Source organism: Malaclemys terrapin, chromosome 12 (assembly GCF_027887155.1).
Source record: "Malaclemys terrapin pileata isolate rMalTer1 chromosome 12, rMalTer1.hap1, whole genome shotgun sequence".
NCBI classification, from domain to species: domain Eukaryota; kingdom Metazoa; phylum Chordata; order Testudines; family Emydidae; genus Malaclemys; species Malaclemys terrapin.
Genome location: NC_071516.1, coordinates 34,172,881 through 34,186,499, shown reverse-complemented (window position 1 = coordinate 34,186,499; position 13,619 = coordinate 34,172,881). Strand labels below are relative to the sequence as shown.

Here is a 13,619-nt window from a genome sequence, read left to right as displayed (position 1 = left end):
TCACAATCAAGGTTTCAATGAAGGTATTAATAGAATTTCTCTGCCTTGAAATTTGGTATGAAAAGATATAGGGACTAGATAGCCATGCAGGTTGTTGGACTTGCCTTTTCATCTCTTGAGATCCAGGACCAGCTGGTGCACAGGAGTGCATTCTTGTGGGATTATTAATGTTGCAACAGAACCTAGAGACCTCAGGTAAGATCAGGGCCCCATGATGTTAGGCACTGTACAGACACCCTGCCCCACAACATTTCTTATCTGAATGGACAAGACCAACAAAGAAAGCTTTATTTCCATTTTAGAGATGGGGAACTGAGGGCTGGGCTATAAAATGACTTGCCTCAGGTGAGACAGAAAGTCTGTGACAGCCAGAATTGAGCACACATCGCGCAAACTCCAAACCAGCTCCTTAACCACAAAACTATGCTTTCTTTCTGGGGGTTCTCTGTTAATATTCCAAATCCAAAATGAAGCTGAGGTGCTTTTCCCTGACACTGCAGACATTTACTCTCTCTCTGCATGTGATAAAGCATCGCTGCCAGAGATGACTCAACCCTGGGGCTCATAAAATACTTCTCAAGATCAAATACTTTGTTTGTGGAATGGAGCAGATTGGACCAAGCATTTGGAGTTTAAACACAGCAACCCACCCAGTCCTAGGACCTAGAGCTGGTCAGAAATATTCCAGTGAAGTGTTTCTTTGAAGTTTAGCATTTGTTGAAATACAAGTGTTTTGTGGAGTTGGTTTGGTTTCAGTTAAACCTGCCTGGTTTTCTGCCAGGTCACCTGCTTGGCTCCTAACAACACACCTGCCAGACTGGCTCAGAATCCAGGGCTCCATCCTCCCTATTGAAATCCTCTGCAAAATAGAATTTCCTTCTCCACACAGCTCAACAAGGAACTGAGGGGGTTGGATAAGGGGCAGGGAGTCCCAGGGACAGTCAGGGGACGGGGGGGGGGGTTGGATCGTGGGCCTTATATAGCTTTGCATATGGCGGGAATCCTTAGTTTCAAAGCTTGGTTCCCATGCCAGTCAGTGGAAAAATACTTACATCCCAAGATGGAGAGCAGCACCAGGTGATCTGGTCACATGTCCCTGTAGTGTCACAGCAGCCATTACTCGGAGGCTGTCTGTGGTGTCCTCAGGGAGGCTCCCCAGGTGGGAGATAAGCTTCTCCTAAGGCCTATTGTTCTCGCTAATGGCTCATTAATCTGAATGGGCCCTTCCTAGCCAGCCATCTAGACTGACAGCATTTTGCCTAGTGGGCATTGCCCAGGAATAGCTACGTGTGAAATAGATACATAGTCAATATTCATAAATTCAGATACAAAAACAATACATGCATACAAATAGGATAATCAGATTCAGCAAACCATAATCTTTCCAATTATCCCTCACAGACATATCGTGCATAAAATACATCATAATTTTGATATAATTATATCATACTAATATCACTATGAAGAATATGGGGTGCAGTGTCACAGACACATAGTACAAAAAATAGGAAGACAGCACAATCTTCCCAGATATAAATGTATGTAGCTGTTGGGAATCCAGGGCATCAAGGAGAGAGAAACTATTTTAACAAGCTAATCCTACCCACGGTATCTGAGGCCAGTGCCAAGTAAAACATGGCATTTTCCCAACTCAGAGAGAGCAGAGAAGTAGGTGAAACACATAACTTAAATCTCAAATTTCACTGTGTAAAGTGCATGACAGTCAGGTTTCCAATTAAGGCAGTAGCAAGTATCAGCTTTAGCCAGGAATGGGATTCCGCAATCCCAAAGTTTAGTATGTCCTCACATTCCCCAAAGAAGGCATTAACTATCTTGCTCATTAAGCCAGAAAGATTCCTTCAGTATCAGTGACTCCATTGGAATTCATTTGACCAACACACATTAGCTGATGACTTTCCGCAGGGCCTCCTGGACCTCTCTGTTTCTCAGGCTGTAGATGAGGGGGTTGACCAGGGGAGTCAGGACTGTGTAGAAAAGGGAGAAAACTTTGCTCAGGGCTCTCAGGATGCCGGATTTCGGTAGCATGTAGACAATGATCAGGGTCCCATAGAAAAGAGCTACCACTATGAGGTGGGAGGAGCAGGTGGAAAAGGCTTTCTGCCTCCCGGTGGAGGATGGGATTCTCAGGATGGTGCTGATGATACACACATGGGATGTCAGGGTTAATAGAAATGGGCAAAGTGAATCAAGGGACACAAGTATAAAACTAACCTGTGTGATCAGGCTGGTGTCGCTGCAGGAGAGCTGAATTAGTGGGGTGAAATCACAAAAGAAATGGTCAATTTCATTGGGGCCACAGAAAATTAATTGTGACATAAAAGACATCACTATTACACATACTAGAAATCCACTGATCCAAACCCCAGCTGCTAGCTGGAGGCAAAGCCTACCGTCCATAAAGGCTGCATAGTGCAGGGGTTTACATATCGCTAAATACCGATCATAAGACATCCCTGCCAGGAGATAGCATTCTGTGCATGCCAGAGAACCAAAGCAATAGAATTGTGCAAAACAGCCACTGACTGAGATGGTTCTGTCCCCAGTCAGGAGACTGGCCAGCAGCCTGGGCAGGATGGTGGAGGTGTAGCAGGTCTCCAAGCAGGACAAGTTCCCCAGGAAAAAATACATGGGGGTGTGAAGATGCTGATCAGTCACAATTAGCACAACAATGAGGATGTTCCCAGCCATGGTCGCAGTGTAGATCACTAGAAACAGCAGGAAGAGAAGGGTCTGCAGCTCAGGGAGATCCCCAAATCCCAGGAGGATGAATTCTGTGATAACCGTTCGATTGTCCTCTTCTGCTTTCTCTATGAAGTGCATCTAGGTCAAAATAAAAGTATTAAAACTCAGAGGTGGGACTTTCATAGGCACAAGCAGGTAGCACCAAAATCCCACCCATTAAAGCACATGGAGAAGGACAGATATTCCAAGGCATTTAGGGACCCAAAGTTGCAGATAGGCACCTAGTGGGATTTTCAAAAGTACCTACGCAACCTAGGTGCCTTAGGCCAGATTTTTTTAGCTATTTATGTGCTTCAGCACTCAGAATCGCAATGCCTAAGCCTAAATCTCATTTTCCCAGATTCTATTGATGGTCAATGGGATTTAGACTCCTCAGTGCCCAAATCCCTTTTGAAAATGGAATTTAGGCTCCTCAATCAGTTAGGCGGTGCAACACTGAGCTCAGCATCCCCTAAATTGCTTTAGAAATCTAGGCTGAGTGCTCTGCTAAATCAGGACCTGAATTCAAGCCATGCAGAGCCGCAAAGGATTTTTTGTTCCTCAACGTATGCTAGCCACTGGGTAGTTTCAGACCACACTAAAAAAGGTCTGAAGAGCTTAGCGAGAGAAAAGGAATGGCTTTCACAGGAACGATGGTGCAGTCTTTCATCAGATGAATAAATCCACCAGGTCTAATTCTGAGAGCAGAACCAGGCCCTGTAATTCTGAATAAATGTAAATCCCACAGGCTTATAGGTTTTATTTTTAAATAACTGCAACTTGCTGCACTGAATATATGTACATATTATTGTTATTGTTTTCATAGGAAGTTGCGGTCTGAAAGACTGACTGCTGAAAGACACTGACCTCATGTTTCCATACCAAGCCCCCTGCTCTGCAAGCAGGACCAGGAGAACCCTTGAGAATTTCAAGTGATAGTGTATTATTTTAACACAGTTTTCAATGTACCATAGGTGCCATAGAAAGAGAGAGAAAGGTATAGGCAAAGAGACAGACAGACAGGCACTGAGAAACACATGCAGACAGACACAGAGACATCAGACAGCTAGAGGGAGATGTGTGAAACACCTCTATGTAACATTAGATATGACTGGGATTTTTTTTCTTCCAAGAAATTTTTGACTTTTTGTGAAAAAAATTGACAATCAAAATTTTGTGGCCAAAAACTGGAAATTTTCCATGAAAATTACAGAGCAGCTGATTTGGCTTGCCACAGTCAAAAATTGGCTACACAGGAAACAATTCTCATCCAGTCACTACATCTCATTCATAGCATAAAAAGGGGCTTGGAAAAGCAAGTGCAAAATTTCACAGAGAGTAATCAAATGCAGGCAATCAAAGAAACTCTGACACACCATGTCTGGGACAGGGATAGAATGGGGAATGCTCAGAAACCGAGAGAGACAGACAGACCGACACCTAGTAGAACACTGGAAGGCCTGCATTTCTTCATCAGCCTTCACTCAGTGGAAATTCCCATCCCCCCAGAACAATGGAAGTGTATTGATTACAGACTGAGTAAAAAGTGAATAAACCCCAGAATTTTCCTCAATAATGATATTTACTGGTCTTCCCCCACGCCCACAAACTGTCAACTTTTCATCAAAAACCTGAAAACTGAAAAATGTGGGCTGAAAATTACTGAAAACCAGAAGAATTCCACCACAAACCAAAATATGTTAGCGTTTTCAGAAGATTTTTTTTAAAATGGAGGAAAACAGACACTTTCCATGAAAAATTAAATTAAAAAAAAAAGTTCAAGGTGGTGGAAAATGTCCACCGAGCCCTAACGCTTACCTTCAGTGGTGCGTGTGAAGGAATGACTAATGTAGTGGGGTGCGAGGAGTGACCAGTGTATCAATGGTGACTGGTTTGGGGAATCATGATGCAGGTTCCACCATCATTCACTCTCCTCTCTTCATTTTATTTATGCCCCTTCACTCTCTCTTCACTCTCTCTGTAAAGACCCATCCGTTTTCTTGATGGGATGGACTGGTCCTGCTACCGTGCTTATTCCATTGTACAAAACCTTCATTACCCTTTCTCTGATGACTATGGGCTTTATAGAAGAAAGCTGCCTCTCCTGCGTGCTGCTAGCACAGGAATCACCCTGGAGACTGCTTGTGTTGATCATATCTAAATTAATGTGATGGGGTAATTGTTCATATTTTGCATTTCCAAACAGGGCACTTAACCAGACCAATGTAAATAACATTCTAACAAAACTGAGCATTGCACACAGTGATTGTTGCATCAAGTTCACATCTTCAGGTTGAACTCACTTACTGAAATCACCCAACTATTCGAGATAGCTGACTTGTGTGGACAAAGTAAATAAGGAAGTGTTATTTACTCCTTCTCATAACACAAGAACTTGGGGTCACCAAATGAAATTAATAGAGAGCAGAATTAAAAAGAATAAAAGGAAGTATTTTTTCACACAACGCACAGTCAACCTTTGGAACTCCTTGCCAGAGGATGTTGTGAAGGCCAACACTATAACAGGGTTTAAAAAAGAACTAAATAGATTCATGGAGGATAGCTCCACCAATGGCTATTAGCCAGGATGGGCAGGGATAGTGTCCCTAGGCTTTGTTTGCCAGAAGTTGGGAATGAGCAACAGGGGATGGACCACTTGATGATTACCTGTTCTGGTCTTTCCCTCTGGGGCACCTGCCATTGGCCATTCTTGGAAGACAGGATACTGGGCTAGATGGACCTTTGGTCTGACCCAGTATGGATGCTCTTATGTTCTTATGAGATCTAGGCTGGGATTTTCCGTGCATTTCAGTGAAAGTCAGACCTATGTCAGCATTGTGATGGGTTGGGTCACAGAGACCCCCTTGGGATTGCCATCTGATGTGCTGAGACTACCTCTGAGCCAGTTTTCCCTGCCAGCTTTGGACTTCAGTACCCTGTCTTGTTGAGCCAGACACTCTTGCATGCTGCAAACACAGACCCAGGTCTGAACCATGTCCCCCAAAAGCTTCAAACGTAACTGAAAACTACTTAGCAGGAACTCCTGTCTCCAGCACCCAGACACCCAGTTCCCAGTGGGATCCAAATCCCAAACAAATCCATTTTACTCTGCATAAAGCTTATATGGGATAAACTCATAAATTGTTCACCCTCTATAACCAGTCAGCCCTCCCCAACCCGAGATCCAGATGCCAGGATGAAGGGATGCCTTTAATTCAGGCCAAGTTCTAACTGAGGCAGAATGGAATTTCTTCCTAGAGATGAAGCGCGTGGAAGAGGAGGACAAGCATTTGGAGGCAGAAGTGGAGGATAGGACAGAAGTGAAGCACTGGGAAGTGGAGTTGAAGTGCTTAGAGCTGTAAAGGGCTACGCTGGATCAATCAGATAGCCCTAACAATCCTCCTCCAGGTACCGCTCCCCATTCCAAAAAATTCCCCACATACAAGGTAGGCTATGATACAGAGGTCTTCATAGAAAATTTTAAAAGGGCCTGCCTTGGGTACAACACCCCTATAGACCAGTATATGATGGAGCTAAGGCCAAAACGCAGTGGACCCTTAGCAGAGGTGGCAGCTGAAATGCCTAAAGAACCATGAACGAGTATGAACTTTTTAAACACAAGGCCAGAATTAGGATGGGACTAACACCTGAGCATGCCCATCGGTGGTTCAGAGCCCTAAGGTGGAAACCAGACATGGCATTTTCCTGACACGCCTATCACATTGTAAAAATTGGGATACTTGGATATCAGGAGCAAATGTTAAATCTCTGGAAGAGCTGTCTCTCCTAATACAAATGGAGCAGTTCTTAGAGTCAAGTATCAAGGGGTAGCCATGTTAGTCTGTATCTACAAAAACAACAAGGAGTCTGGTGGCACCTTAAAGACTAACAGATTTATATGGGCATAAGCTTACGTGGGTAAAAACCTCACTTCTTCGGATGCATCCGAAGAAGTGAGGTTTTTACCCACGGAAGCTTATGCCCATATAAATCTGTTAGTCTTTAAGGTGCCACCAGACTCCTTGCAGTTCTTAGAGGGTATTCCTGAGGACATAGAAAGGTATATCCTAGATGGGAATCCCAAAACTGTAATCAAGGTGGGGGAGATCAGACCCAAAAGGGTGAGGTGGCAGAGAAGAAAAAAAAAGTGGCAGTTGGTGCAGATACCAGAAGGGGCAACCCGAGATGACACCCCACCATCGGGGTCAGCCCAAAGCCCCACCTTGCAAGGAGGAGCGCTCCACACAGCCAAGGAGAACCCAGATGCCCTCTCATCCCACCACCCTACTCTCCAACCACCCACCTCGCCCCAGCCCACAGTCAGCTGGGCGATGCTTTAAATGTAATGAGCTGGGGCATATGAAGGCCAACTGCCCCAAGAGCACCCGCTGACTGCAATTTATCATCCCTGAGTCCCACCAAGAGCCTTCAGGCCCAGATGCCTTGCAAATACCCCCAAAGCGAAGGGAAACTGTAAGTGTGGGCAGAAGGAAGATTACTGCGTGGAGGGACACTGGACCACAGGTGTCAGCTATCCACCAATCCCTGGTGAACCCCAAATTCATTGACACAGAGGCCCAAGTGATGGTACAACCCTTTACGGCCAACTCTTTTAACTTGCCTACAGGCAGGTTGCCCGTCCAGTACAAGGGCTGGTCAGGAATATGGACTTTTGCAGTCTATGACGATTATCCCATTCCTATGCTGCTGGGAGAAGACTTAGCCAATCATGTGAGGCTAACAAAAAGGGTGGGGATGGTCACCCACAGCCAGCCTAAACAGGCCTCCACACCTAACTCCATTCCTGAGCCTCCTACTGGGACCCAGCCAGAATTGGTGGAACCAGTCCCCAAACCAGAGTCTATGGCAATACCTATAGATCCAGTTCCTGGGACCCAGCCAGAACCAGCCCAAGGATGGGAACTGGCAGAGCAGTCAGCACCAGAGCCCGTGCTTGCAACCCCACCAGAGTCAGGGGAGCCAGCACCAAACTGTCCCACAGAGCCTGCACCTCCAGCAGCAGCTAAACCGGAGCAAGAAGCTCAACTAGAGCTGGAAATACAACCTAGTGCACCAGGGGAGAGCGGTTCACAACTCAGCGAGGATCTAATGTCTCCAGCATCAAGGGAGCAGTTCCAGGCAGAGCAAGAAGCAGATGAAAGCCTCAAGGGACCTTGGATGGTGGAACAGAATGTTCCACTGCCTCTCAGCTCTTCCAATAGATCCAGGTTTGTTGTAGAAGGAGGACTTTTACACAAGGTAACACTGTCTGGTGGGCACAAGGAGGACTGGCATCCTCAAAAACAGTTGGTTGTTCCAACTACATATAGGGAAAAGATCTTGAGCTTAGCCCACAATTACCCTAGTAGCCATGCTGGGATGAACAGGACTAAGGATCGTTTGGGGAAATCATTCCACTGGGAGGGGATGGGCAAGGACTTTTCTACCTATGTCCGGTCTTGTGAGGTGTGCCAGAGGGTGGGAAAGCCCCATGACCAGATCAAGGCCCCTCGCCAGCAACTCCCCATCATTGAAGTTCCATTTCAGCGTGTAGCTGTGGATATTCTGGGTCCTTTCCCTAAGACGACACCCAGCGGAAATTGTACATACTGACTTCCATGGATTTTGCCACCCAATGGCCGGAAGCAGTAGCTCTAAACAAAACCAGGCCTAAAAGCATAAACCAGGCATTGGCAGACATATTTGCCAATGTAGGTTAGCCCTCCAACATCCTTACAGATTCGGGAACTAACTTCCTGGCTGGACCATTAAATGTCTTTGGGAAGCTGTCAGAGTTCCCTCCCCACTCTGAACTCTGGGGGACCACATGAAAGACCCCCTAAGCTTATTTCTACCAGCTTAGGTTAAAACTTCCCCCAACAAACAAATCCTTTCCTTGTCCTTGGATGGTATTGCTGCCAGCACCCAGTGATTTAGACAAAGATTCAGGAAAAGGACCACTTGGAGTTCTTATTTTCCCAAATATCCCCCCGAAGCCCTTCACCCCTTTCCCGTGGAGGCTTGAGAATAATATACCCACCAATTGCCTTTAATAAAAGTATAGACCGGACCCTTTATTTTTAGGACACTAAAGTCAATCACAACAAGCAACTGAGGGTCCTGTGGCACCTTTGAGACTAACAGAAGTACTGGGAGCATAAGCTTTCGTGGGTAAGAATCTCACTTCTTCAGATGCAAGTAATGGAAATCTCCAGAGGCAGGTATATATCAGTGTGGAGATAACGAGGTTAGTTCAATCAGGGAGGGTGAGGTGCTCTGCTAGCAGTTGAGGTGTGAACACCAAGGGAGGAGAAACTGTTTCTGTAGTTGGATAGCCATTCACAGTCTTTGTTTAATCCTGATCTGATGGTGTCAAATTTGCAAATGAACTGGAGCTCAGCAGTTTCTCTTTGGAGTCTGGTCCTGAAGTTTTTTTGCTGTAAGATGGCTACCTTTACATCTGCTATTGTGTGGCCAGGGAGGTTGAAGTGTTCTCCTACAGATTTTTGTATATTGCCATTCCTGATATCTGACTTGTGTCCATTTATCCTCTTGCGTAGTGACTGTCCAGTTTGGCCAATGTACATAGAGGGGCATTGCTGGCATATATAACATTGGTGGACATGCAGGTGAATGAGCCGGTGATGTTGTAGCTGATCTGGTTAGGTCCTGTGATGGTGTTGCTGGTGTAGATATGTGGGCAGAGTTGGCATCGATCTACACCCATCCTGGACAATGATCCCCCACTTTCACAGACCTTGGGAGGCAGGCCAGTCCTCGCCCACAGACAACCTGCCAACCTTAAGCATATTCTCACCAGCAACCACGCACCGCACCATAACAACTCTAACTCAGGAACCAACCCATGCAACAAACCTCGATGCCAACTCTGCCCACATATCTACACCAGCAACACCATCACAGGACCTAACCAGATCAGCTACAACAGCAAAAAACAACAGCCATCTTACAGCAAAAAAACTTCAGGACCAGACTCCAAAGAGAAACTGCTGAGCTCCAGTTCATTTGCAAATTTGACACCATCAAATCAGGATTAAACAAAGACTGTGAATGGCTATCCAACTACAGAAACAGTTTCTCCTCCCTTGGTGTTCACACCTCAACTGCTAGCAGAGCACCTCACCCTCCCTGATTGAACTAACCTCGTTATCTCCACACTGATATATACCTGCCTCTGGAGATTGTCCAATTTGTGTCCATTTATTCTTTTGCAGAGGGACTGTCCGGTTTGGCCAATGTACATGGCAGAGGGGCATTGCTGGCACATGATGGCATATATAACATTAGTAGATGTGCAGGTGAATGAGCCCTTGATGGTGTGGCTGATGTGGTTGGGTCCTCTGATGGTGTCGCCAGAGTAGATATGGGGACAGAGTAGGCAACGAGGTTTGCTACAGGGATTGGTTCCTGGGTTGGTGTTTCTGTGGTGTGGTGTGTAGTTGCTGGTGAGTATTTGCTTCAGGTTGGGGGGTTGTCTGTAAGCGAGGACTGGCCTACCTCCGAAGGCCAGTGATGGTCACATAAACGCCACCCCATACCGGAATCCTACTGACCGCTATACGTACCTACATGCCTCCAGCTTCCATCCAAGACACATCACACGATCCATTGTCTACAGCCAAGCCCTAAGATACAACCGAATTTGCTCCAACCCCTCAGACAGAGACAAACACCTACAAGATCTCTATCAAGCATTCTTAAAACTACAATACCCACCTGGGGAAGTGAGAAAACAGATTGACAGAGCAAGATGGGTACCCAGATATCTCCTACTACAGGACAGGCCCAACAAGGACAATAACAGAATGCCACTGGCCATCACATACAGCCCCCAGCTAAAACCTCTCCAGCACATTATCCACGATCTACAACCTATCCTGGAAAATGATTCCTCACTCTCAGACATTGGGAGGCAGGCCAGTCCTCGCTTACAGTACCCACCTCTGGAAACTGCCCCTACACCCCCATTCCCCACCAACCCCAAACCACTTCCCTCTGCACAGCCTCCCTCTATCTTCACCCCAGCACCCTACCACCACTTATTACTCCCCTCAGGGCGCTTCTGCAGCCCCCAACATCCAGGTCCATCTACCCTACATATCAGCCCAAATACTCTCAACTCCTGGCTGCACCAAACCCCTCTCCCTTCCTCCATCGCTCCCGTCCCGGGCTCACCTGAAAACCCACACACACACAGGGCCCCTCACCCATTTACCCTGGCACCAGCATCCCGCCTTCACTGTATGTGGGGCTGGGGACCTTTCCCCTCCTTAAACCTCCTCCTCCTTGTCCCCTTGGGGTGGTCAGGTGGCTTGGCCCCACTCACTGAGAGGAGCCCCACAGCAAATCTGTGAGTGAGAAGAGTCAATGTTCTGGAGCGGGGAGCCGAGCCCAGCCCAACTGGAGAGAACTCACTGCTGTGGAGTGAATGCAGGGTGAACTCACTCCCCCAATCCCCCATTCTTCCCTTGCTGGGGCCTCACAGCCACACCAGGCTGGGGTAGAGACAGTGAGAGTGGGGCCTGGCAGTTTTACCGAGCTCCCCCAAATCTTTACCAGTGCCCAGTGCACTGAGGCTGAGTGACCAATTCCTGGCTGGCCTGATCTGGCCCCTGCTGGGCAGCAGCTGTGACTAAAATGATCAGAATGGACTTTTTTCACCTTAAAGGCTATAAATCTCTGAGTTTCCACCCCAAACCCCCCAGAAGAGTGGGTTAATGGGGAAGTGTGACTCTTGCACGGTGGAGAGAAGGTGCCTGCATGGGGGGGGCATGGTTGGGAGTGCAGGGGCCCCTCCTTTTCCTGTCCCTGCACATGTGAGTAGAAAGGGGCATCGTGTAAACCATGTTGATCTCCTTGGGGCACAGACCAGTCCTTCTCCCAAGCTGGGAGGGGCTGCAAGTGCTTTGGAGAATAAGAATAAAATTCAAAATTATCTGGACAAACTGGAGAAATGGTCTGAAGGAAATAGGATGAACTTCAATAAGGACAAATGCAAAGTATCCACTTAGGAAGGAACAATCAGTTGCACACAAAAAATGGGAAATGGCTGCCTAGGAAGGAGTACTGCGGAAAGGGATCTGGGGGTCATAGTTGTCGGAGAAAAACTGAGTTCTCACTATTTTGTTTAGGTACAGCAAGTCAGAGGCTTTATTATTAACTCTCACATGTGCAGAGGAGAGAGCAAGCAGGTCTCTCTCTGGTAACTAATTACAGCAAGCATTTATACCTTTCATTACAGAAATAATGAGGGACAGCTGCATTTTGTTTATACATAGGCCATCTTGATATCTCATTTCCTTACTTGTTTTGACTCTTGCCTACATACAATTAGTTTCTATACTTTATCTACACAAGGTCTTCTACACCTTATCTATACTGAGGTCACAATGACTTCTTACACAGCTCTTTCTCACCCGTCTCACACAATCCTCACACAATCCTCGCTTCTACAAATCTCGCCAGGGTTATCAGGGTCACAGCTAGCTTGACTCTTGCTAACAAAGACTGTCTCTTGCTAACGAAGCCTGACTCTTGCTAACAACCATCATGCATTGCAGTTCCCTTCTGTCAGTTCTTTTCTCTGCTTCCACAACCCCCCCCTTTTGTACTTCTAGTACAACAAACATTCTCAAATCTCTATTTGCATCAAGTCCTGGACTTCAGATTCTAAATCAGATGCTTCAACCTTAGGGGTGCAATGATAATGCATGATTAGCATGAACATGAAAGGTATTACTATTATTACGTCTTTTACAACAACAATAACATAATCCTAAACTAACTAATAACAATACAAGCAATAACATTCCCATAGCAATACTATAATGGGGTTGTTGTACAGCCTTTGTCATAAAGCACAATACATCATATTTAGTACATAAGGTAGATACTCTATAAGCAGTGTGAAAGGCATACTTTTCTACTTGATATACATTTTGAAGCATGTGAATTTGCCCTTGTACTTCAGAGATTTTCTGAATCTCAGGTAACAATGAAAGCAAATTTTGAAATCTATCAGATAGTAAACTAGTCCAATTAAAGGGTATCTGGAACCTAAGGGCTACTTGAAAAACTCTATCTGCAGGCCAGTAAATGATATGATTGCCTGCAGTGGTAGTGAGATTAAAATGTATGTCTTGTGATATGGTGTCATTAACATACACACAGCTATCATTAGCTTGGAAGAGTAAGTGTCCTGTCAGGGTAGTTCCTTGTCCCCTACCCTCCCAGCAAACGTAGTCATAGACAGTGACAACTTCTCCTGGCTTCAGTTTACGTGTACACTGAAGCTGTGGGGGTTCTAATGGCCAGAATATCCACAGGTTACCCAACCCCATCCAAATGTCAGGTGTAATCCTAGGAGCACTAACTAAAAATCGATTGGGCATACCAGGTGGTCTAATTTCCCAGATGTCTCGATGAATTACCCAATCCCATATGCATCCTCCCCATGGACCCGGCAGGATACGGTATGTGGGAGCCCACACCCCCTGTACCGGTCCATATGCTTGGAAGGAGCACTGAGAACGTCCACACTTCCACCCAGAAAGTTTCCAAGTATGTCTCCATGGCCACAGGTCAGATGGCACTCCTGACGTGTCTGTAAGGGCAGTGGGCCAAGCCTGGTGCTCTAGATCATTCCGAATGGCCATTAGCTGGTCATTCAAGAAATCCTGAATCTCTGAGCATGCTAGATCCCACTGCAATGCCTTCCCAGCCTCAGTGATATTCAATACCATCTCTGTCAGTAACTTCTGGGTCATAGAACTAAGGGCGGAGATAACATGTAACTCACCAACTCCAGCCTGTACCTGGGTTAGTTGTGCTCCAGAAACAAGGCCTATGGCCTTCTC

At 46.2% G+C, this 13,619-nt stretch overlaps 1 protein-coding gene across 1 annotated transcript; it reads right to left on the bottom strand.

Moving 5' to 3' along the window:
* Positions 1 to 1,902: 1,902 nt before the first annotated feature.
* On the bottom strand, positions 1,903 to 2,841 carry LOC128846968 (olfactory receptor 11A1-like). Its single transcript, XM_054046264.1, has one exon. It carries the CDS (start codon positions 2,839 to 2,841, stop codon positions 1,903 to 1,905), a length of 939 nt encoding a protein of 312 aa, XP_053902239.1.
* Positions 2,842 to 13,619: the final 10,778 nt, after the last annotated feature.